The 25,850-nt window shown below is 49.6% G+C and overlaps 1 protein-coding gene across 8 annotated transcripts in view; it reads right to left on the reverse strand.

Moving 5' to 3' along the window:
* PCDH19 (protocadherin 19) overlaps positions 1-25,850 on the reverse strand; it is a 119,594-nt gene that overhangs the window by 73,534 nt on the left and 20,210 nt on the right. For 7 of the 8 annotated variants that reach the window (XM_040572104.1, XM_040572102.1, XM_040572107.1 and 4 more), the window contains exons 3-4: positions 20,113-20,171; positions 16,689-16,861 (exon numbers count right to left, since the gene is read on the reverse strand). In XM_040572104.1, coding sequence (XP_040428038.1) covers positions 16,689-16,861; positions 20,113-20,171 — 232 coding nt within the window. The remainder of the gene's footprint in view (positions 1-16,688; positions 16,862-20,112; positions 20,172-25,850) is intronic. The other variant, XM_040572101.1, reaches the window with a different exon arrangement.

The following is a 25,850-nucleotide window of genomic DNA, read 5'->3' on the forward strand; positions in this document are numbered from 1 at the left end:
AACCCTTTGACTTCATTACTGGAATTCAATTTCATTAACACTGGATACAGAGGGATTGTCCTAAATACACTCTTTCTTATATTTTTTTCATGTTAATGTAACCATTTGAGTATATTATACCCTGCAGAGATGGAAACATTTCTAGTCTGTTTAAACACATTTCCCACAATTGGGAGCAAAACTTTGTCTCCATTTATGCCTTTGACACCAGCTGCCTTCCATTTAATGGGACTTTAGTTGCTAAAGCAAATTAATCCAAAGGTTACTTTTCTCTGCTATTGTCAAATCTGAAGCAGACAAATTCAAATAGTCTGTCTTGGGGTAATGCAATACCAGCCACGCATCCAAATTCCAATGGCAACAATGAATCAAATTATTACCGCATCCCATTCAAAATTAGGTGTCGTTCAGAAAATAGCTACTTGACGATTCTGATAAAAATCCAGCAAAACAGAAATTACAGCTGCGGATGATAAGAAGCAATCCCCAGCTGCTTGTACCTGCCACAGAGCGGGGCCAGCACAAACCCAAGCAGCTTCACTGGCTTCAGTGCAGCTGTACCACTTTGCGCCAGCTGAGAGGCTCCTGGGCAATGGCTATCGTAGCCTCCTCCAGCACCTCTCTTAGCCAGCAGGGAGCCAAACAAGCCATCTGCATCCTCATCCTCATCCGCATCCTCACCTGCATCCTCATCCTCATCCGCATCCTCACCTGCATCCTCATCCTCATCCTCCCCCTGCACGCACGCAGCCGGGACAAGGCACCTGCTGTTAACACAGGGATGCGCTGGGTGTGTGGTCAGAACCGCAGCCCTAAAGCCGGGGGGTTCAAATTCCCTCCCCGCTCGGCAGCAGGCACCCGGGGCCGGTGTCACAGCAGCTCGCCCCGGGGACCCCCTCCAACCCCACACTGCTGGCCACCCACCGACGGGCTCAGCTGGGGCTCGGGGAGGGGAGGGCTGAACTCGGCAGCGGGACCAAGGAGCTGCAGGGGGACCCAGGAGCTGGGACACCTCGTGTCCCGTCCCACTTGCCCTGCGAGGTGGGATGCAGGGCAAGGACCGTGCCTGCCCCCTCCTCCCGCACAGCCGGCCCCATGCGGATCTCGCTGCCTTCGGAGGCTTCTGGTACTTCCGCGGAACGAGTGAGAAATGAAGGAGCTGAGGTTATAAACGCTGATACATAATTTACTCCTATTATCAAGATTAAACACATCTCTGCATGCTTAGCATAAAACAACCGCCTTTCCCCAGATTTCTCAAGGACATGCATAAACTTCATTATTATCTAAATAATCAAAAGAGGATTTCAATAGAATATTTAACTGTCTGCCTACTGGAAACTCACAGCCTTAATCTAGCACTGATCCTCTGTTGTCCTTCATGTAAATATTGTTGGGACGTCAGCCAAAGCCTAGGGAAGTGAGCTTCATCTTGGTGGATGGGAATCTCTCGTGTCAGATACAGTCAGCCTGACTAATGAGACCTACAGCTTGCCAAAACCTACAGCCTTGCTGTCTGTTCCAGCCATTGAATGCGCTCAGAAACCCAGTGGCACCAGCCCAGCAGTCTACAGATCCCAATCAACTATCAATAGCTTAAGTGTAAGTGATTGTGTATGAAGTATGAGCCAAATGTGTTTCCTTTCTCAGTTTTAGGACCTCCAGTATTGTTATTGCACCAGTAATGCTTGCACGGAATTAATCATATATGTACCCACAAGGCAAAACATTATGAGAAGCTCTTTGTACTTTGTAAAAGTACGCAGCTCTGAGGAGCGGAGCGAGCTGGAAGGCTTCCCAGCACGATGGGGCGTTCCCCACTGTTGAGCGAGTAAGGGAATTTATTTTTTTTTAAACCAAAAGCGTTGGTTCCTGGCCATTTCTCATCATGACTTTGACCTCTCGCTCTTCCACACTGGAGCTCAACATTATTCCCTCCCTGGTGCTTAACTCTTTGATTTTTTTCCGACCGGCAAGAAGCTTTTCCATGCTGCTGGAGTCCTTTGTCTGAAGCACAGGGACAGCCCACGATGAGATGCTGGCCGAGGCTTGCGGGTGCACTAGAAAATCCCAAAGATGACCGAAGGGAACTGGGACAACCACGGGGGTGGTTCTGCAAAAGCTGCTCTCAATTGTCCAGCATCCAACAGCGCCCAAGGGCTGATCCAGCACCGTGACTCACCACGACGCAAGGACGCTCCTGTTCCTCTCTGCCTTGATCTCCTCGGAGGCTCAGGGGAGCGCTGCAGCTCCACGCCCACGAAGGATGACTGCGGTGCCAGGGGAACACAAGCCCGTGGTTAAGCTGGCCCGACGGTCACCGCGCGCCTCCAGAACTGATCGCAGCATTGGCAAAGCCTGGGAGTCTGGCCCATCTAATTCAGCAGAAACTTAGTTCTGGCAATTAAATTCACCCTCATTAATTAAGAGAGCTATCATAGTGTATAAATAAACATATAAAATTACTATAAGGTCAACAGCCAAATCCAGAACCTCGTAGGCTTATATGTCTAGGGAAATTACATTACCTGCGAGTCATGGACCGAGATCAGCTTCCACCAACGCAGGTGGGCTCCTGCCCCATCGGCCCCCGTCTGCGTGGGTGACACTGAAAACGAGCCTTCTAGTCTGCCTTGTGCTGTAAGCTAAGAGCCGAGGGGAGACGGCTGAACAGCGGGAACGGAAAATAACGGTATTTTCATAACTTGTGTAAGTATTCCAAGGATGCAGGTGGCTCTACGGTGGGTTTGTCGCAGCCGGCCAGGCAAGTGGTGATGGGCTCCTGCAAGGGTTCTGCCATTTTGCACGCACATGCCAACAGCGCTCTGATGCTGGGAATGCACACGTATTTTAATGTTTCCTCCCTTCTGTCCTTATTTAAACTTAGGAGAATAAACATCCTCCCTCTTGAGTTTCTCCTCCACCACTGACAGCTGGGGCATGTCGGAGCTGGGACAACTAAAGGTGATGTGGCAGCATGGGGGCTGAGTTGGCTCCGCTCTTTGCTCTCCTGATGCTTTTTCCCCTCCCTCCACCTGCACCCCCATCTCCTCACACCCACACACGGGCGAACCCTCAGCCCTCCCAGCCCAGCTGGTGCCCAGGTCTGGCTGGGGCTGTGCAGTCCTGAGGTCTCCAGCCGGGGCAGGAGGCTGCTGCTCGGGCAGGGTGGGCTCCTGGCTCGCTTGCTGCCCGCGCAGCCTCAAGCAAGCTCTGATTTCGCAACGTCCCTCTCCTCCTAGGTGCGTCTGCGGTGCTGCCACGAGGTCAGGCTGGATCGTGTCCGCTCCTGGCCCCGGTTCACAGGCCTGTCAGCTAAATCGCGCCGCGGCATCGTTACTCCTGGTGATGGCGTGACAGACAGACAGAGCCCAGCTGGATTTTCAAAACCTAAGCAGTTCGCAACACTGACAGGCGAAAAAAAAAAAGAAAAAAGAAAAAAACAACACCAAAACCCACAACCCTCAGTCTGAGCAGGTTTTATCTGGAAATAGCAAAAGCCAGTAAGTGTAAGGCCCCACAAAGTCACTCCTACTGAGCCACTTTGCTGACCAAACCTTTTAACTGTCACTGGAAAATAAAGAGCGATAGGTACAAGCCCTAACCATCGTTACCTGATTAGTCTAGTCCCCCACCACATCCTTAATGCGGCGTTTCTTCAAAGGAATGAAACAACGCCGAAATGACTGATGTAATTCGGTGCTTTCAGACAGAGCTAGCAAAAGGAGAAGAGTCGAGTTCGTTACATCCCAGCTCACCGCAGGGCTGTGGCGGCCGCCCAGACGTGCCGGGTGCCGGTGCAGAGCCGCCGGCCAGGCGCCCGCTTCCGCGGGAGAGGCGGCAGCACTGCGGCCGCAGCGCAAGGCGCCCCACGAGCTGGTGCTTTCGGTCCCTGCGTGTCCCTCAGCAGCGGGATCAGAGCCGATCTCCCCTCTGAGCACTACAGCAGCGCGGCTTCCAGGCAGGCCGATGTGGTCCTGCAGTAATTCTGCTGGAGCCTCTCTACAGGGATCCACCCTCACGTTTCCTCGCTGTCTGCGGCACGCAGATGTAATGCTGCCTCGCTGCTGCTGCATACTCTGCTCATTTCTAAAACACTTACACATGCAGCATGCATTAGAATTAAAAAACCATTAAACCTCGGAAAGGAAAAACTTTGACAGGATGCGTAATATACTAAGTATAATTAATTAAATTGGATGAGGCACTGGGGGACGAGAGAAGAGTGGATGGAGACTGTTCTTGGAAAAGGGATGGTAATGCACTAGCGTTCAGTGTGTGCCATTAAGTAAGAACAGTCTTGGAAGAGGCGAGGATGAGCAATGGGGGCTTCGAGAGACGGCACCAGCCAGTTGGGCACCTCAGGTGCATAGCAAAGAAGGTGGCAGCAGCCAATTAGAGCTCTAAAGACGATAACGAAGGCAGAAAAGGCACCCAAGAGCAGGCAAAGCAGAAATGTCGCTGACGTCCCCGAGAAGCGACATACCACCCCGCCTCCTCCTGCGAGCTCCTCCGTGCCGGGGCTCAGGGTGGCCGACCCCATCCCAGCTCCGCACCACCAGGCACCTCGGGGCCAGCACGGTCACGGGGCAGGCGGGAGGCAGATCCTCCCGGGAGAGCACCTGGCTCTCTGGGGGCTTTTTCTTCAATTATTCCTACTTTCAGGCCTGGCTCCCCAGCGTGGCTTAGCACGCGGCTGCATCCCCTCCTGAGGTGGGGTGGGAAGGAGCGATCAAAGCTGAGGACGGGGGGGGGAAGCATCAAAGCCAGCCCCAGCCGACGCAGCAGGCACAACGGGATGAGACAGACGCAGTCTGGTTGTTCAGCAGGACAAAGTTTTAACAGGCTTAACAACAGCATCAGCACTGATCATTAGGCAATTAAAACCGCTGAAAGTTGACAAAGCACCAGGTCCAAATGAATTACCTCCCCAAATCCTGCAGGCAGGAGCATGGAAAAGAGAAAAGTCATTGTCAACAGCTTCTGATAGCTCACCAAATGCAGAAGCAGTAACTGAAAACTAAAGGGCTGCTGGTTGGAGAGAGAAAAGGTAAAGTCCGGGAAATAAGGTCTTTGAAATCACTCTCATCGTTTAGGGAGTGGTGGGAGGGAAGGTCCTGGAAACACTGATGGAACCAGGATTGCTCAGCCATCAGCAAGAAAGGACTGTGTGTTCGGAAAAGGGAAGGCGGATTTTGGCTGGGGGAGCTCACTCCTGAATCATCCCACTGCGGTTACTTGCTCAGCTCTGCACACTGCTGTGTGGCCAAGGGGACAGTTGTGTTCCTCGAGGACGTGCCAAAACCCACTCCTCCCACTCCTCCATGGTCCCGTACAGCTTAATCTGCATGGACCACGGTGACTGCGTGCTCCGCTCCCTTGTGCAGCGCAGGATGCGCAGCTCTGTCACGCTGCCTTTCTCCAGCACAGCCCCTCACTTTGAGTGACTAGGCACGCTTTTAGGAAAAACATGCAAATGTGATTTAAAGACTCTAAGCGATACAGAATATATCACGTCCCTTGGGAGCCCGTTCCAGGGGGTAATTATTCTAATTCCTAAAATCATACGTCCCATTTGCAGCTAGAATTTTCCGAGACACGCTCCACCCTCCAGCAGCAGGCATGCCCTATTTGCTGAATTAGAGAGCAGCAAACACCTCCTCCCTGAGCACCCTTTGGATGGGGGCTGAGATGACCAGTGTGAAGCCCAGAGCATCTCCCCAGGGGTTGCCATCTCTCTTGGGTCCTATTTCAAGCCCAACAGTATCAGCTTAAACAGTCCCACTGGATTCAGCAGGCACTGAGTCAGGTCCTAAATCTCCAGACAAAATAGGAACCAAATACACGTGTTTGGAAAGTGAAAGTCAATGCCTTCAACAATTCCCAGAAGTTTCTGTGACCGCTCCTGATGCAGAACAGCCCCCAGAAAGCAAGGGGAGATTTCCGCATGAGGTCCCTCACAGACAAAGCATCTCCTCTCCCCCTGGCTGCCAGGGCTTGGTGGTCTCCGCAAGGCACATCTGCCCAGTGAGGGATGTATAGTGAATTGGCAGAGGAATTTATAGTGAATTAATTGGGCATATCTACCAAATAACAGAGGAGGAAGGCTGATGAAGCAGAGGTCAGGTGATTAGAGAATTGCAGGTGGAATTGCTCATTTTAATTACATGTCTTCATTAACGTGAGGTTCCTGGATCCTACAGCGATGACTACTTCATCTAAATATTTGCATGAGTGGTATTTGCATGAGTGAATACACTTCCACAAAAGGACACGTGGCTGAAGGGTGGAACAGACACAGAGTTTTCTTTGAATTTTACAAGGGCGTTTCTGCCACAAAATTATTTCAGAGAGGAGAAACACTGTAAATGTAAGATAAACATTGTTATGAGGCACATTTGTGACCAGAAAAAGAACAGCTCAAGGCGGATATAAGTGGCGAATGAAGTAAAACATGGGTTGTACTTGAGCTGTTTGTGTCTCCCTGGCACTTGAATGAGTTTGATACAAGCATCACGGTTACCTGTTCTACTGACAGCCCTGAAAGGAAACAAAAGTTTCGAACAAGCCAAACGCATTCAATCTCCTTGAATAATTTAGGCTGCTGAGTTATCATGTGCTTCATGGACTGTCATCAAGAGAAGCTGTACTGCAGAGGAAAGGTCTGTAAATCAATGCATCTAAGGGACCAAAACTCATCAGAGAGTGGCTGCAAAAGCACTGCATGTCAAAACAGATGCAGAACATGAAAATCAAGCGGCGAGTGTCACAGGGCAGACTGCAGTCCTGCACTCCCAGGGACGGACTCAGAGGAACAGCAAGGACAGGAAGATTGGAGCATCAAGAAGACACAGCTTCTGTTGAAACATGCTGGTGAAAAGCAATGTCAGCAGCACAAATAGCTGGTAAACTCAGAGAATGAAAAACAGGAAACAAATGGAAGTGCAGCATATATATAGTGGCCCATCGACAGACCCACCTGGGTGTGCCAGACACTCCCCAAAGCTATTTTTACATTCCACTAATGTACCTACCGCTTCCAATAACACTTCTGGCTCTCTGACCTTTCCTTATTTACTCCTATGTATGGTTTTGGCTTCAGATTTCTAGCCAAATTCCCAAAGAGTAGATGCCCCTTTGTAGCTTCTCGCTGAGCTGTATCTAACCCAGAATCAAGATGACTTAACCGGGGAGAGCCATTCCTCTTCCAGTGCAAACCCGGCGGGGTTCTGACCCTCACCTGGGTCAGAAGCGGTCTGCACATGGAGCCAGCTAGCTGGAGAGCACGGCCGAGCAGACAAGGCAGCACCTTCTGCTGCACTCACACTACCTCCCTCCTCCTGTCCCTTCGGACCATCAAAATCAGAGGAAAAGGACGGATTTTTAAGGCACCAGTTGACACCTTAATACACGAAGTACGGTCCTTTTACATGCTGCAGTCGACAAGTGCGATTTGCAGTAGGACTCCTGAATCTTTACAGAAGTCTGGGCGTCTTTAACGAAGCTGACGTTTCCAAAGCAGCCAGAGGAATCAAATGCCAGACCTATTTTGGTTTGCAGGTGGTGTGGACACCTGCTTCCTTAGGCTTCGCACAAAAACTCCAACCAACGCCCCTCACCCTCTTTTGTTTACCACTTAAATGGTGCAAGAACCACCGCAGTATCCACTCTCCCCACCACGCAGCCAGCAGAGCAAAGCCCTCTCCCTAGGAAGAGCCAGGAGCTACTTGCTTTAACTCCCCACCACCTGCAGCTGCGGTGCTCAGCACCCTGCGGAAGGCGCTGTCCCCCCCTCCCTGCCCAGCCCTCCCTTTGCCGCAGGAAACCTCCCGTGACCGTCCCCACGCCTCTGCGCCGGTGCCAGGGACGCTTTGTGGCTTACGGTTCTCAAGTGCTTCCGTAAGATGCAAGGTAGCATCTGTGGTGAAATCTCACAAAATGATCCAAGATAGTTTTTTCCAGCTGGGACTGATTGAATATAGCCTGGGCACCGGATGATGTGGGAAATCATTCGTAGCCGAGCACAAATTGCATGCATAGAGGTAATTACTGCAGCACAAGGTTGGTAGCACCACTACCCACATGACAGTATATCTCAGCAATTTTCATTTCCTATCGCTTCAATTCAGACAGGGATTTTTTCATCTTTTTTTTTTTTTTTTTTTGGTTCAATTTTCTCCTTTTCCTGCAGGGACCCACTTTAACCCAGGATTTCTTCAGGATAAAGCTCTGTCTTCACAAAAGCTAGTCTTGCCACATACTCAGATTTTCTCCTATTGACGATCCCAGACCTAGGGCACAACCCTTCCTGACCTGACTTCACTTCCACCCCCCGAGCGCGACCATCTCTGCCCGAACATGAAGCGACACAGCGGTGGCAGTAGGTCACCTGCTGCTCCGTTCTGTCACTCGGAGCCGTCTGCGGGTATCAGTAATGAAACACAACACGCGAGTAGCTAATGAAGTTGGTTACAAAGCCAGCCATTCTCCACACTTGAAAGAGGGTGAAAATAAGGAAAATGGAACAACAAAAAAATATTTCTGCTGAAAAATAGAAACACTAACAGAGCTAATGCTGAGAATGGGGAGGTTTATCATTGCTACTACAGATACTCAGCAAAAATGGGGCCACATAATGCTTACTGTGATTATACACATTGTGGCTGGCATATATCTATAATATACTTGCTATGAATAACTTCTAAATAGACACAGAGGTTTAATGCACAGATACAGACAAACAAAGGCAACACAAGCACCAGCCTGGGTCTGGCCAGGCTCTGCTTCCCAGCCCACGACACTCAGCTGCACACCTGCACATCTGCAGTGAAGAAAAGCTGCAAAACTTTTTAATAATTCTGTGACCTATTTAAAAATATCTACTCTCTTACATTCATATATGCTGTATAAGAAATAAAATATAGCACTCAAGAGCTTTGAGTGGCAGCACTTCCCTTAAGACAGATAAAAGCCTTAAGTTCTCTTTGCTGTTTGGTGCCAATTATTACAGAGTTTTGACTTATACATTATTACGTAGATCATTTAGTAAAACAACCTCCATACAAACCCTGTGCTACGTCTCCCTCCAGTCATAATCTGCTGGAACTAGAGCATTTTAGACACTCACCCATATGCACCTCCTTTCAGAAAATGGTGGGCTCCTTCCCCTGCACCATCCCTACGACACTTTGTACGTGATGCAGTTGTAATCAAGAGAGGTTCAAACGAAGAGGGGACTATGATTTTTCTTTATGGCACATATAAAGTTATTCGCAGCAATTTTATCACTAGCAGGGAAAAAAACACCTACCCAACTTGTATCAAAAGGTGGCAGGCAGTGTGACAGCCCCCATAACTTGCTCCTCACTCCTTGTTGCCTGGCCGAGGTGTTGGGGACAGCTTCAAGGAGCTGCTGGAAAAGCCAACAGCCTTTGCTGGCTGACCCAGAGGAAGGAGTGGGGATGTGCTCACCACCCTTCGAGCCCAAAAGGGCGATGGAGGCAAAGACCAGCGTTTCCTCCTCATCACCCCTTCATGACTGGGTGCACGTTGCGATGCACCAGGAGTTATTTAATTTGATAGCAATTGCTTGTGACCAGAACACCACTCTGTAACGCTCCTTGCTAACGTGATGCCGTGTACCAAAAGCCTGCGGAGGCCGAGGGTCAGTGCACTGTTTGCAGTGATTATTCCTTTAATAAAGGGCCCTGTATTTTCCAGCGGCAGCAAAATTGATGCAGGTTGCCATGGTAAGCACACACTTTCCCATTTACTAGAATAATAGACAGCTTTGTATAATTCACTGATTTCAGATGATTTCTCACCCAAAAAGCAAGTCGCTCGAGTTACATAAGTCACCTGTTGTTTAGTCAATCTGGCAATTTTAATTAGAATAAATTTTTATGATTCCACTTTGCAACACTTAGAGCTGCTCTGCCACCAGAATGTGGAGATGTCTGTAAATTATACAGGCTCCAATCACATCTTTTTCGGTGTTTTAATTACAGTAACATTACAGCATTAATCATGTAAGCCTCCGTTAAACAAGTAACAGCCATCCTCCATCATAATTAAAAAGAAAGGCCAAGCAAACAGGAGCTTTGGATTTTACCATATTTCCTCTGAAAATTGTATTTTAACTTAAGAGTTCCACAAACAGTAGTTCTATTTGGCTGTAATTAGTGTTGTGAAGGAAACACCAAAAGGTTAATAAGAGACGGTTAGTTTGTAATGCAAGTTTCCTGGTGCCAGCCCCAGCAGTTCAGTCTGTTTTCAGAGTCATTAACGATGTAGATTGATTACGGGAGGAGATCGGGAAGTGCTCACTTGCTGCGTTAGCAGAAGGTTAGTTTTTATTCATATACCTTTCCCTCTGCTAAATATGATGGCCATTACCTTGACCGTTACTAATCTTAACTGCTGTGAGACAGAAAGAGTTAATGGTTTCCTTAGAGGTTACCGTCAAAGGGAAAAAAGCCTACATGAGCTTTTTTGGCCTGTTTATAAGGGAAAAGGAAGCTGCAAGCTTCACTGAATTGTTTATTTATCTTAGAAATATTTGAAAATCTAAGTATAGTGTGATGTTTTTGGAAAAGGATGAGCTGGGAGAGCCAGGGAAGCAGGTTAGCACCGCCTCGTCCTGCAGCTGAACCCTAACACAGATCTGCCCTTCGAGCCTTTTGCTTGGGACTAGAGTTTTGGAGTGATTAACAAAACCAAGCACACACAGAAGTTGAAACTATCTGGTCAGAAATATCACTCTCTGCATCTCCTACAAATTGTTCTCCAGTCACCCAGCGAAAATATGGATAAGCAATAACTAAATTGGACAAAATCTCATTAAAGAATACAATAAAACACTAGAAACCCACCAACTTTCCGGGTTGATCATTCATCCATTGCAAACCTACACAACAGGGCATGGATCCAAGTTTTAATTTTCCTCTCTAAGTTGCCAAAATGTTCACATCTGGTGAGTATTTTCTGTGCTTACACAGAAAGGACTCAGGGATCTAAAGGTTCTAACTTCTGTGACCCTGGCTGAGTATCCGCAGTGATGGAGACACTGTGAAAATCATTTTTAATGGAACGAACGTGGAAACTGAAGAAAGAGTGCCAGGAATGTGGGATATATGATAACGCTTCTTATGCAAACAAAGGAGGTTGCACATCTGTTTGTTATTTAGCTCTGTTGCTGTACAAAAGGGAGTGGCTTTCACTTATTTCTAAGGATATGACTTCAGTGTCACCCCTGCCCCACCACCAATTTCCAGAGAGGACTCTTCTAAGCTCTACTCAGGCAAAATGCAGAGCTACGAACCTAGAGCAGAAGTAACGCAAGGGACCTGTTGTTGCCTGCCACAGCACCAGTGCACAGATTAAACCTCTTTGAGTGACCGCTGCCCTGCACAGCGTGGTGATAAGGGCAGCTGGGCCCCTCGATGGGCCAGCCTGGTCCAGTGCCCAGCTCTGAAGGATCTGCAACCACGACACCAGCCAGCCCCGAGCTGCCCCAGCTCCTCTGCTTCTGCAAGGCTTTGGCCAAAGCAGGCTTGGATGCTCAGTAGGTGATCGCTTAAAAGTGCAGGACTCATAAGACAATCAACTCCTCTTCTTATCCCAAAGCCCAGATTACCACTTCCCATAAAAATCCTTCTCTGGGGCTTCAAATTATTTTGAAAAGCTGACTGCTCCCTCTGCGCTGGCCATTGTAGGAGCACCACCAAGCTTACTTAGGCTGTTTTACTGAAAGATCTATGCAACAATACAGAAATCAGAAGAGCTACAATAACTGACGTTGCCCTGTAAAGAAAGCTTACAGCATTTATCCATCTTAAGGGATGTGCTGTCACTCACATATGAATGTTATACTTTATGTTTTGTGCTGCATATACAAAAATAAGAAAGTAGGTATTTTATTCATTTTTATAAACTTCCAGAGAAATGCAGCTCTATTTCCAACTTCCAAAGCTCTAAAATATGTCACTTGGGTCTTCACATTCATATAGCTCTATAGCCTTTCTGCAGAATAAAAGGGAGTTGCAGGTGGAATGACTGCTGGAAATCAGCTTCAAAATCAACACTTTCTAATAACTGTGTTTGCCTCCAGTTAATACCATTAGTCATGTTCTCAATTCACGACTGTAATGCACCCAGATATTATGGAGATGAGCATAAGAACCAATTGGAATATTCTAGATAAAATCTGATCCACTAAATGATGATGTATCTGAATAATTAGGAAGGCAACCAGCAAGAAGAGTTTCACTGAATATCACGTGCCTGGCTCTCCTTTACATTCAAGCCTATTTCTATACTATGCAATAGTATAAAGAAGACTTAACGCAAGCATTTAAATATAACCCATTTCTACTCAAAGAACCCGCCATCTTGCTGGAGTTTATGAGAGTCAGACACAACTTTGTGAGCAAAGTTAATCAAACATGTTAATGTATGCAGGATCAGGTCTTTAACCAAGACGTTTCATGCCAACCTTTACTGCTGATCTGGCACCAGGAAAATGAAAACGATGCTTCTAGAAGCAATTCTTTGAGGAGACACATTACTGACATAAAACATTGCTTAAAACCCCCCAGACTTTGATTTTAAAGCTTTTCACTATTTTATGTCTGAGGTGACTATTTCTAACACTGGCTTTTATGATTAGTGCATGTTTATTATTTTTGTCTTTTCCTTTGGATTCTATTTTTGTCTTAAGCAGTGAATCACCACTTCATTGGGTCAATAGTTTTCCTTCCACCACTGTTGATAAAAATACTGTCCAGCGCTGGGAATTAAGGTACGCTGGAAATCTGTTGCTTGTAACATTATAAACACATATTTGAAATAGTTCCTTTCTGATTTCTACACTGACAAGAGCTCCTGTGACTTACAGAGTACAAGAATGGTTCTGGCTCAAGGCAAGGTGAAAAAGGTAATAGAAAATATTTAAGCAGATCTGTGTGCCTCTATACGTCCACAAAGAGAAAACAAGCCAAACCTGCATAAATGATATGTTGGGAAGAGGGCAAAGGCATTAAAAAAAGTCCCAGTATGAGCAAAACCAAGGGAGGAATAACTACCTGAATCACAAAACAGAGTATCTAGCCTCAAAGATGCTAATTCAGGTCCTGAGGGATCTAATCAACCTCTTTGTTGAAGTAAAGATAAAACTTTTTGACAGCAAATGCTTTCTGATAAAATGGAATTTTCAATTACCCTGCGAAACATCTGGTCCGTGCTGCCACTTACGGAGAAAAGCACCACCACACTTTGCAGTGCTAGAAAATCCTTCACACTGAGATTTCCCCGCGCTGCTGGGAGGAACGAACGTCAGGAGCTTCAAACCCGACGGCAAAGCTCCCACGGTGCCGCGTCCCCCAGTGCTGCCCCAGGGAGGCACTGCCAACACCACGGGGCACCTCACCCCAGGCAGTGACTCGCAGCATCCTCCACTCCTCTGATTCAAGATGACACCGGGCCCTGGAGGAAATCCGCTACAAACTGCAGAGAAATCGGCCAAGATACACATGGGGACCCCAGAATTTACCCCCATCCTCTGGCAGCCTTCTCCAGCCAACCTGAAACCTCGCCGATATCCAACAGACACTTCCAAATCTCTCATCCTCAGACAAATCCATTTGAAAGTTCAGCTGAGAGCAACGTTAGGAAAAAAGTGCATAAAAATTCCTAGCAGTGCTTAACACCTCTGCAAATAAACAAACAATTAAGCAGCAGCAAGGCAATTGTGAGAAGTGGAGCAGCGCCCGATGCCCGCATCCCTGAATGTCCCATTTGGTATCAATTAGCAGGGGAAGGAAAACAATCCTGCGCGATAATGAACTCCAAATTGGGTACATATCAGAGCAATTAAAGCAATCTTTTCAACTGATGAATTTATAATCAATAATTAAGATCCTGAGGTAAAGAGTGACTGGGCAGAAGTCCTACTTCCAAAACAAGCGACATGGCTGAGCTCCAGGCAGTATTTCTGATGACCTGCTGCTGCCCACTTAAGCTTGACACCCTTCACAAAACAGTTTGCCATTTTTCTGGAAATCTAGGTTATTTCCAAAGGAAGAGAAAGGGCTCCTGCCAGAGGGAGCGGCACCAAGGCAGTGAAGCCACCTCCAACCAGGGGGTGCTGATGGGCACTGAGGCCACCCAGGGGGAGCAGCTCCTGCCTCGTGAAAGGATATTGAGGCATCTTTTGGTCTGAAGACCAGTTGTGCCTGAATAAGACAGTTTCACACGAAAATAATTTATTAAACTAGCTTCGATTTTTTTCCCCCCTCAAGTGCACAAGAGTTTGATGTTCTCTTGAAAGACCAGGCTCCAAACCCACAGGCCTCAAGATTGATTTTAAGAGCACTAAAGGAGTTTGAACACATCCCTGCCTAACTCCTTCTGCAGGAAACCCAGCACCTCAGTACGTGATGACTGTCCAGATGGGTCCACGCTAACCCCCCGCACCAGCGTTGAGGGACTGTCCTGCATCCCCTCGTGATTAACGTTCTTTATATCAAGATGTCACCGAGCTGCAAGGATTTGTGCCAACCAGCGCCTTGCCTCAGCAGGCCCAGGACTACCCATCAAACACAGAAAAAGACTCCTGAACTGATGGAAGAAGCCTCAAAGTTCTCCCCGATGAAGCACTGCCCTGAGCAGAGGTCCAAGCTCTGCGGCAGAGCAATCCACCCAGGCTCCCCATCAGCCACGGACCAGCGCCATGCAGCATGCTCCCACTGGGGCTGCACATGCTGGGCGACCTTGCCTTAGGTAGCGGGTTGTTTCCTTCCCGCCCCCATGTCTCTGACCTGAAATTGGGTAAAAATCACAAAGCCAGAGCCACAGAGCCATCGCGTGAGAACGCCTGTTATTGCCGTTGTCTGAGTGTCTCAATTTTCCTGATTATTTCATACGGCCCCTGCTCGACAAATCAGCTGAGAAAATATTCTCTTTAACCTTTTCTTCAGCTTCTGTGCCAGCGACTGCCCACCTCTCTGCCTGCGCTGCTCCTGCCGATACTCCACCAACACCTCCGTGCCCTCGCAGCTGGTTCCCCACAGCCCCGCATGGAACTGGGGATGCACAGTTTGCCTTTGGAAGCTTCCTCCTGGAAATGATCTTCATTTTTTGGGGGTGTTTCACAGGCAACAAGGAGCTCTTGTGGCAATGGACTGGACTAAATTTATTTCTTGTGTAACTCGTCCAACAACCTCTGCCTCCAACTCCTTCTCCTTAACTTATTTGCATTGTTATCTGCTGAGCAACAGAGACAGCCGGCAGACTTATCAGAAATTTAATCTCTGTAAAACCCTATCTGCAGTCCATTGAGATTGTTTTTTTTTGCTGAAGAAATGTGACAAAAAATTAACAGATGTTGCTCAGACCATTCAGCAGGACGGGAATCAATTATGAACATTTTTGCACCTACAGTTGTCCCTTACTGCAAACGCATCTTAGGAAACCCTCTCCTGATCGAAATGAAAAAGCATTTCTTTGTAATAGAAGAATAATAAATGATAGCTATCAGCCTGCATTCTCTGACACAGCGCTGGTCCTCAGAGAATTAAACTGCCACCGTACAGTTATATAAATGTTTAATTTTTTTCATCTTTGGCCACAGTAGGGTTGTCTGGAAATACATTATCACTGCAGATGCCATCCCTCTCCAATTAGCGTGGCTGGCAGTGTGGAATGGGTAGACGACCTCTGCATTCCTGTGCTCGTGGAGTCTTACAGGGTTAACTACGGCCATTTAACAGACTCTATCGAGAATTAATACAGCGATCAGCTTCTCTCCAGAAAAAAAAACAAAAAACCATTCAGCAGCGCAGATGGCAAGAACTCTTTCTCCCCCATTTGACTCTTTTATGACAGCAAAACAAAGGCTTTTAATGATGTTTACCATGAATTGAATTAAACAGCTGAAGACCAGTTCATAATCACAGCATTTTGTTTTCATATCCTTAAGTCTTTTAGCAGTGGGGCTTCCATTTGAGCCTCAGCTACAGCTTATCTCAAGATATAGCCAAGCGCCCTGAGGCTTCCCTGTGCTGGAGCACCAAACCGCATTCATACTTCTTAATTGAAAAAGACAGGATGTTTGCATAGGATGTTTGCATCAGTAAGACATTAAAAGCAACATTCATGCCCAAGTACAAATGACGTCTTGGGCTCAGCTGAACTCCTCTGACTCCTCTCCTCTAGCTGACAGTAGGCTGGGTTGAGATCAGGGCTTCAATTTCCAGCCGCGCACGTGGGGATGTGTAACAGCTGACAGCACGTCGAATGGGGAAGGGACACAAGCCCCTCGCCCACCAGCCTGGGCCAATTTCTGCAGGACCTCTCACTAGTGGCCCGCGCGCTCCGCCAGCCTTTTGGGGAAGCCATTTGGGCATCGCCTGCGCAGCAGGGAGCAGGAAGGGGTTGCTCTCCATCCAGAGGCACAAGCCCCACACTTGAAGCTGGTAATTCCTGCTCTAATCCCAGCTCCGCTGCTCACGCGCTGTCACACGGGTGCTCGGGGTTTTTCATCTGTGAAATACGGGATAATCCTAAACGCTTACCTACCTGACAGGCGTGGCGTGAAGATTAATTTCTATCTACGCAGCGCTCTGGAGATGCGCAGCCTTATCCCCAGCCCGCACTAAGCTTCTCCCCGCGCACCCGGGGTGGGGGCTCACCTGGCTCGGGGCCCTGGGACCCCATGGAGGGGACGCTGGTGTTGAGCACGTCATTGACGGCCGTGTCGCAGTAGAGGCCGCGCTGCACGTCGTGCTCGCTGTCGGTCTGGTCACTCTCCTCGTGGCCGCTGTCCTTCAGGCTGTTCCCCTCCAAGTCCTTGAACGTGGAGCTGCTGGGGGAGACATGGCAGTGAGCTGGCTGTCCCACCAAGCGCCCGCACCCAAAATGTAGCACCCAGCTGTGGGCTGCTCTTGCGTATGGTGCCAGCCCACGGGTCAGGACACGCGGGTATCGAGGAAGCTGTGAGTGAAACAGGGCTTAAGAAAATGGAAAATACATACACATCCAATGAGCTGTTTCTATAACTAGGCTTCCTCATGTTGCATTACCTAATATTAAAGTTAGAAAGGATCTCAACTTTAGCGTTTTAGGTTATAGGCCAAATCCTAATAGCTTCAAGTTTTAAAATAAAAGCCTTCCGGGAAACAGGAATTTCTTCTCATGATGACGATATCATTCCTATTTTTAAAAACAACCCCATGATTCTGGGTCCAAGTTCGCAGGGACTTCGGGGGAGCTGGCAGCAGTCCAGCTCCCTGACATCCCCTGCAGCTGCAGCTGCCAAGGCCAGCATGGGGGGGATACGAGGGCTGAGCTGGTCCCAAATTCCTCATGTCCCTGTCCTGGCGGCCAGCCCGGAGGGGCAGGAAGCTGCGACTAACACAAAGGAAGATCTGCATCCTGGGTCAAAAGCGACGTGAGCACATGGAGCGACCAGCACATCCCCACAAACAGGAGAGTAGCGGTGGGTCCGTTGTACCCGCTGTCCTCAGCACGTCACGGGAGGGATTTCTTATAGCCCTTCTGCAAGCAGGATGGAAGGACTGTGATGTGGGGTGTCCCCTTCCCACCACACCTGCTCCCAAGGAGCCAGTGAAGAGCTTCTCTCTGCACAGCCGGTGTCCTTGAGGGTGCGGGAAGCTGGGTGCAGAGGCACTGGCTTGGGGAACAGCGGCACGACGGCCCCAACAAACAGAACGCCTTGCTGCGCTGCCCTGCATGGACATGGGGACAGGGCACGGAGGATGTGCACCAAGTCACCCGGCTACTGGCACCAGCCCAGGACCAGCTCTCCTCCTGGAGCCTCAGGGGCCAAGAGGCTGCCAGTTTGGGCCCACAGACAGCTGCATGGATGATCCTTCTGCTGCCCGCCAAGCCCTGCGACACCCAGCTGCTGCAAGACAGAAACATCTCCAGGTGCACAAAATGTGCCTTCCCCGGGAGCGCGGACACGCGCCGGAGCAAACGGGAAAGCAGAGGCAGATACCAGGGGGAAAGGAAAGCGTTTGGGAAAGGAGGGCTGCCAGAGAAAGCACGCGAGAAGGGCGGGGAGGGAGTTGTGACACCTTCCCCACGCCCTGCCTTTGGCCCAGCGCCGTGCTGGCACGGCCCTGCTGGCTCCTTCGCTCCTCCACCACCGGGCAGCCCGCACCCGTCGGGGGCTCTGCTTGCACCAACGGCGCCGAACTTCCTCACTGGCTGATCCGGGCCAAAATGTCAGCGCAAGGAGCGGCCTGTGCTTCAAAGCACCGAGGAGCTGCAGATTTTCATTACTTTGTGAAGCCCTTTTGCGTCTCCACGGAAACCAAGCAGACCACCTACCAACCGAAGCTCTGCAAAGCATGCGAGGGGGGGCTCTGAAATACATATAAATTGGTAAACCTTCAAACATCACCTTTTAAATAAAGATGTCCGTGTTGAAGCCACTGACTTTGATTCCGGGAAACATCAAAGAATTTTAAGTTAAAAAGCACTACAAATCTACAATTCATTTGTGTGTGCGTATGTGAGTGAGAGAGGCAGGCAGACAACACAGCAAAAGTACAAATGGATTAATTAAAGTGCTGGATTTGAGAAGATTCACTCACCAGAGATAGAAGAGCTACAACATCTTCATAAAGGCAAAGGATGAAAATGATGCCACAGTATGCTACAGAAAATATTTTTGTTCTTAGATGTCTGCACAGCATTCCTGGCATCCGTTGTACTTAAGATACAAGACAAAGGTAGAAAGCGAGGGGAAACGCTGTCCTACACGGTGTTGCTGTTCCTAATGTGCAGGCAATCTGTGTTACAATGCATTTATCTTTCCCGCAGTGAACCAGACCGTAATGCAGCAGCCACACAACACGTTTCCGTGGCTGACACTTCTCTAAAGGATGGGCAGGTCTCAGGGAATCAGCAGCAGCAGCATTTCCCAAACAATGCCGTGCCGGAGTAAACCCCGCTGTGGCAGGTGGGAGCGCTGCTTGCCTTTATGTTAGGTGTGAACAAGGAAAGATTAATAGATTTGGTTTTTTTCAGGGTGCCTGCAGACTGCCTTATGAGGAGTGATGTGGCGCAGGCAAGCCATCTCTCGCAATCACATTAGCATCGTTAAACATCACACGCAATGCAGGCAAATATACCTGCCCCTCGCTAGCTGAACCCAAGTTGCTTAAACAATGCGCTTGCAGCTCCCATAGTCCTTATATTTTTAAGATGTAAACAAATGGGATCGCAGCCAGGAAAATAATTGGATTTTTTTACTGCTCAGAGCACACCTGAACAAGCCAGGGCTCGCTCCTTCTCCTCGCTGCATCTAAGCAGCATCCTGCGGCTGGGGTGAGCTGCCCACCGCGGTACCTGTCCTGGGGTGCCGGGCCCTTCGCAGGCTCCAGAAGAGGCAGTGAGGGAGAGGGCAGGCAGGAGAGCTTCCCGCAGGGTGATGCTGGCCACTCGTTGGTTTGACATGACCCGGGGGAAATTAGTGGGCTTAAACTGGGTCAGCGCAGGCATGAACCCACTGGGGACGTCTTCGCCACTGGGAGGACACCAGCAAAGGCAGGATTTTATCCAAAGAGTTAAATTTACCCATGGGTAATTGCTAGGTTGCAACTGAACTGATGATTTGCTTTTTTACCCCTGGAAGGGAAATCTTAGCAAAATGCTGTTTTGCCTCGGTATTCAAACTAAAACAGTGAGCATGCATCAAACCCAATTGCCTGCCCCCAAATGAGATTTTTTTTCCCCGCCTCACATGGCAGGGAGATCTCACCATCCAAATCTATCATTTTATTCTTGTGCATTCAAATAGAATAAAATCTATGAATTTTAAAGTTGTCAGGGTAACAGCACTCTACCTAACTCGCTGGAAGTTCCCAGTGTGAAGGAGCCAAACAGAAGAAAAAAGACTTCCCTTTATTGCAAACCAAGAGCAATGGGACTTAATAGGCAGTAAATACCGTTTTTAAAACCAAATGAAAACTCTTGAAACGTTTTGCATATAAAAAAAACAAGTAGCATATAGCACAGTGAGAAAGAACATTAAATAATCTGGATTTGGCTGGGCAAACCAAAGGGCTTTCAAGCCAGCCTACATACCTCTTTATCAAATGAGCTCTGCTGTTCACGTAGTTGGAGTCAAAGGAGTAGTTCTCAGTCTGGAAAGAGGAAAAGAAAAGGGAGAAGTTACCGGCTGCTTGCTGTGGGATCGGGGGCAGGCGGGCGCACAGGGCCCTCTGCGTCCTGTACAAAGCAGCAGCCGCCCACGGGGCATCGCCCGGCACCTCGGTGAGACCAGCACCTCGCCTCGCCCCAGCACCTCGCCTTGGCCCAGCACCTCACCTCGTCCCAGCAGAGCCAGCACCACCCCCGGCACAACACCGGCCCCCGCCAGCCTTCACACGGCCGCGCACCGAAAACCAGGCTGGCTGGTGACCACAGAACAATTTGCGGAGAAGGAACAATGTGACTGCGCTCCGTTACAAAACTAATTGCTTTTAATTCCCTGATGGGCTCGGTTCTGTGTGTGTCAATTTGACTGAAAGTTCAAAAGGTATTTTTCTTATTAGTGTATAATTAACATGTTAAAATATTTATTGCATAGATATGTAAATGCCAGCAAGGTAATCCCCTGCCGGAGAATTTAATGTGGGCACTTTTCTTTGTTTTAAATCATTTCATTTGCAGAGACAATGGGCTCTGTTATTAATTAAAAAAAAAAAAAAAAAGACAATGGGTGACATGGTTAAAAGTTGGAGGGGAGCAAAAGAGGGGGAGAAAAGTCAATGGATTTGTCATTGTAGGCAAAACTCACTGACAAACTCCATCGCTGAAACACCGTCTTTGAACGTGAGATTACACAGCCTGGGCTTTCTGGTTTTCATAGCAGGGATGGAACAAACAGAACTGGCTGAAAAAGAGCAGCCAGAATACAGGGGAAGAGAGCAGGGTGCTACTGCCCCTGAGAGCATGGGGCCACTACCCTGGGACGTGGCAGGAGCAGTGTGGTGGGACACAGTGAGAGCCACGCGTTGGGATGCAGCGGGAGCCGTGAGCTGGGACTTGGTGGGGATCTTCTTGGCTGGGATGTGGTGGGAGCTGCACGGCGGGACGTGGTAGGAGCTGCGTGGTGGGAGGCAGTGGGAGCCGCGCGGTGGGACATGGTGGGAGCCGCATGGTGGAAGTCGTGTCGGGAAGCAGTGGGAGCTACAAGCGGGGCACAGTGGGACCCACTCGGCTGGGATGTGGCAGGAGCTGCGTGGTAGGACGCGGTGGGAGCTGTGTGGTGGGACATGGTAGGTGTCGTGTGGTGGGACACGATGGGAGCAGTGTCCTGGGAGCCGTCTGTTGGGATGGAGCGGGAGGCATGAGCTGGGACACGGTGGGATCGATTCCATGGCCGGAACATGGCAGGAGCCGTGAGGTGGGATGTGGCGGGTCGGAAGCAGCGTCCTCTGAGGCCAGGAGCGGGGAAGGGCCGCGCGCCCCAGCGGCCCCATCCTGCCCTCCTGTGCTGCCTTCAGCTCCTCCTCGCCCCCCGCCCCACGGCCGCCCCCCCCTCCCAGAGAGCCGCTCGGGGATACTATGGCCTGTTTTTATGGCAATTATGAACATGGTAAAAATAAATGCATGCATCTTTAATGTCTCAATAAATAAAGGAAAGCAGAGTCTGCTGCTAACGTAATCACAACGGCAGGATGGAGGGAGCGGGGCCGCTGCAGCAGAGCCAAACGTGAAATCCAATCGTACCCTGGCTGAGGTTATACTGCTGTACCGAGATAATAAAGCAAAGGCAGCGTTGGTTAAGTGTGACCTTTTCTGAAATACAGCACAATATCTAATTTACCAAACAGGAGCCTCCCAGAGAGAAACATGCAAGGATCTGCGAGCCGGGGGAGTTGGCCTAGCACTCAGCACAGCTCAGTTATTACTTTCACATAGTAATTACTGCTGTAGAGTCACGCAGGAGATTTACTGCACAAACTACTGGTCCCTGCAGTTCTTGCATCCTTGTTCCTGCAGTACGACTTTGATTGTTAAAGCGCTCTGCGTCTCCGTAGGAAACATACACATGTATTTTTAAAACACACAACGCCAAAGATTTAAACGCTGCAGAACATTTCTGATCCCGTGTTTGCTCGCCAGTCCTGCCGCTGCCAGCCCGGGGGGAGATGCCACCATACCCCGGGATCTCACCGTGGCACTCCCCGGAGAGATGAGGTGATTCCCAGAGACCAGGGCTCTGCAAGGGGGCTCCGGCAGCCCTGAGCGACGGAGGGCAGGAGGGATCGGAGGCAGCTTTGGGTAAGCAGAGAGCAAACGTCAGCACGTGCCCATACATCACAGAGCTTTTAATGCGCTCAGCTCACACACAGCGCTCAGCTCCACACAGACCAACCTTCAGCATCCAAGAGCACCCAGGGCCACCTGCCAGGAAGCTCAAGCTGGTTTCACCAAAACCCCACCGAAACATCACTAACACCCCACCAAAACACCCCCGCTCTCAGTCCTAAAAGGCTGGAGGAAACGCTGTGCATGCTGCCTTCCATCCCAGCTTCTGCTCCGGCCCAGATCCAGACCTCGCACTAGATCTGGCCAACAACCATGGGAGCTTTGTTACCGATTTCTGATAAAGAAAAAAAATAAAAAAGACAAAACCCTGGACCGAGCAAAATCATTGGCAAACGAGCAGTCCCCCAGGCTGTAGTTTGGTTGCCTTCAACAACGCCCCCCCCCATGGGGACCCCCTGCTCCACGCCTCACCTGCTGCTCAGGATGCCCTGCACCACCTTGCTCCGGAGGATGCAACACCAAAGACGTAATGGAGCGGCTCCTGGGGGACTTTAGTCATGCCCAGGGTCTGTCCCCAGACTTCAAACCCAGCACGTCACTACAAGAAGCACTACTAATGCGAATTCCTTCCAGATACCAGGCAGGGCACGGAGCAATGTGGCAACAGGGACAGGAGCCGGGTACGCTCCAGGTGCTTTACGAGGCAGCCCAGCAGTTTATGAGGGCTCTCCTCAGCTGTGGGATTATCTGTCAAGGTTATCTCCATGCAGGCTACGGGATCAAAACAGGAGAATAGAAAAGGAATGAGATTTTTCATGGAGGAGGGCTGTTTTATAGTTTGCATTATTCAATCGAAGTTCACTTGATTTAAATCTAGTTCATCCTGCAAAGTGCAATCACTTACAAACAGAGGCAAAACGACTGGGAAGAACGTCTCCAACATGTCAACATTTTAATTGGAAAAGAATACGCTCCCTCTCTTAATGAGGCGCCAAGAACAAAGTCAAAGCACAAAAAAGAGGGCCAAGGTAAGGCTCATTTTTGCTGATGACAAAGTGTGCTCTTCATAACACACATCATCAAGAGTCCAGCCCCCTTTTTCTTCATTATTTTGGCAAAAGCAAACAAACCGTTACTTTCTTAATGATCAGACCTGCTCCTGTAAAAATCAAAGGGGACAGGGAGAGAGCCCAGCCTGTGTCAAGGGCCTCCCTCCCGATGCTGCCAATTCTCATCTCCTGCTCGTCTCAGTGTGAATGAAGGATGCTCAGCGCTTGTCAGGATCCAACCCCAAGCCGGTGTGCTAGGAATAAACCATATATTCAAGGCATGAGGAAGCACTGAACAGCATCTAGCATGGAGTCTGCGGCGTTGGACCGCATTTCTAGCTTGCCCTCCCCAGGCAGGCGTGCTCGAGGCAGTGCCATGAGTACACGGCGCTGCTTACCTGGGTCCTATTCAAAAATTGCCTTTAACTGCTGCCTTAGCAACACAAACAGAAATCCAGCAACAGACCTACTCAGAATCAAGCAATTAGCAGGGAAATTTTAAACTTTTTTTCTTCCCCAGCTGCTGTTGAGGACTGCCATTTCCATTACATTTCAAGAAGACGCACAAGCGCCGGTTCAACGCTTCGAATCACAGAATGGATTCAGGTCCCTTCTGGACCCGGACATTGCGGGGTGACAGTGACTTGCCCGTCAGCAACAGGGAGCTGATCTCATCTCTGCTCCCGCTCTGCCAGAAAAACCAGAAGTGAAAGCCAGAGCGTCCGGAGGCAGCTGGGAAGGGAGCTAGGAGGGGAGAGGTGGTGCTGACGGAAAGGCCAGCGGGGCCAGGGACCCGGCGGGGAGCCACCACCTCAAAGAGGCTGCAGGGGGAAGCTTACAACCCGGTTCATCAGGAACGTGTTAAGCCGCTATACCTCCTCACCTCAATAATTCAGGGCCTGTTATTCCTGGGTTTCAGCCATGACGCAGAAAACATACAAATGAGCATCTCTAAAGGCACTGAGGGGCCTCGGTGCTGGTGGCTCGGGGTTGTCACTTCGGTCCCCAAGCAGCAGGGATGCACAGACACCCAAAGTTCCTCCTGACCCGAGGCGGGGGCACCCGTCCCCCTGTGCTCCTGACCCGCAGTACAAATCTACAGCGTCTCCGCATGGGCCGCTGGCTCTTCTTCTCACTTCGGGGTGAAAACATTTCCATCTTTCTACAAATTATTGTAAACCTGCTGCAACCTCCTGCCAAAGCGTGTAGGAACCCTTCACGAAATCAGCTTCATAAAAATGACACATTTAGCGCCACTTTTTCAGAGTTGCCCCTTGAGCCTTTTTTTTTCCTACATGCCTTGTTAATAAAGCTTGCATGTCACACTTTATTACTAGAAAACAACGTGGACCTTTCTCCCAGGCTGCAACGTGCATCTCTTGTTCGGGGTTTCAGAAAATCCTCCCAAGATAGGCAGCGGCTCCTCTGCGCCAGCCCCCATCTCTGCACGGGGATGCACGGGGAACCCGGCTCTCCTGGCCGCCTGCCGGTGCTGCAGGAGGATTCAGGGACCACAGACACGTCGCAAAACCACGCGTGGCCCCCACGATGGGGAAGGCAGGGCAGGTGATGCTGGTTCTCCTGTCTCCTTTGCGCCTTGGTCCTGTTCTCCACAGGCCAATCAACCACCAACTCCAGCATCTGTAATAAAACTGTTGCTCTCTGATAGGAAATCGCACCAACACTCAATTCTTACGGTCTGAGCTATATTGTGAGTAATACGGAATACATGTAAATTAAATAAAAACTCTGGAGCTGCACTTGAGAAACATGGATAATTTCAAAGTAGGGTCAAACGAAGCCTTGATCAGTGATGGCTGGAAGTCATTATCGGTGAGCAAGCTGCTTATTACCCCATGGGAAATAAATAAGTGGTCTGAGACTCCTTCCCACCAAGAACAGTCACAGCACAAAACGCAACCTCAAAGCTGCTGTCACTCAAAGCGCCCAAACAACCGGCCCCAAACAACCAGTCCCAAACAACTGGCCCCAAACAACCAGCCCCGAACAAAACCAGCCCCGAACAAAACCAGCCCTGAACAAAACCAGCCCTGCAGCCCCCAGCTGCTCGCCCAAGGCCGTCCCAGGGAGCAGGGACAGCATCATCCACGCTGCCTCTTACCCAGAGGTTGCTTTACTTCTTCAGCCGCTCTGTGCTGGCCTCCGAAGACAGGCAGGAAGGAGGCAGAAGAAGGAAAAGAGGCCTTTAAGAATGCCACCCGTCCGTCTGGGTGCTGGTGACGGAGCAACATCCCTTGCGACACCCATGACCATGAGCTGGGGAACCCCGGCACACACCTGAGGGGCACCCAGCACGGCCAAGGATGGTTTCTCACCTGGTTTCTCTACAGACCGGGACAGCTCCTGTGTGCCGGGCAAATCCCAAAGATTTCCCCCTGCACGCTGCCGGCTGCTGGGGAGGACAGCACTGCCTCCGAGCATCAGTCAGAGGCCAGGAGCCGCGGTGACAGGACAAAGCAACAGCCCCAAACAAGA

Source organism: Cygnus olor, chromosome 13 (assembly GCF_009769625.2).
Source record: "Cygnus olor isolate bCygOlo1 chromosome 13, bCygOlo1.pri.v2, whole genome shotgun sequence".
In the NCBI taxonomy this organism is placed as follows: domain Eukaryota; kingdom Metazoa; phylum Chordata; class Aves; order Anseriformes; family Anatidae; genus Cygnus; species Cygnus olor.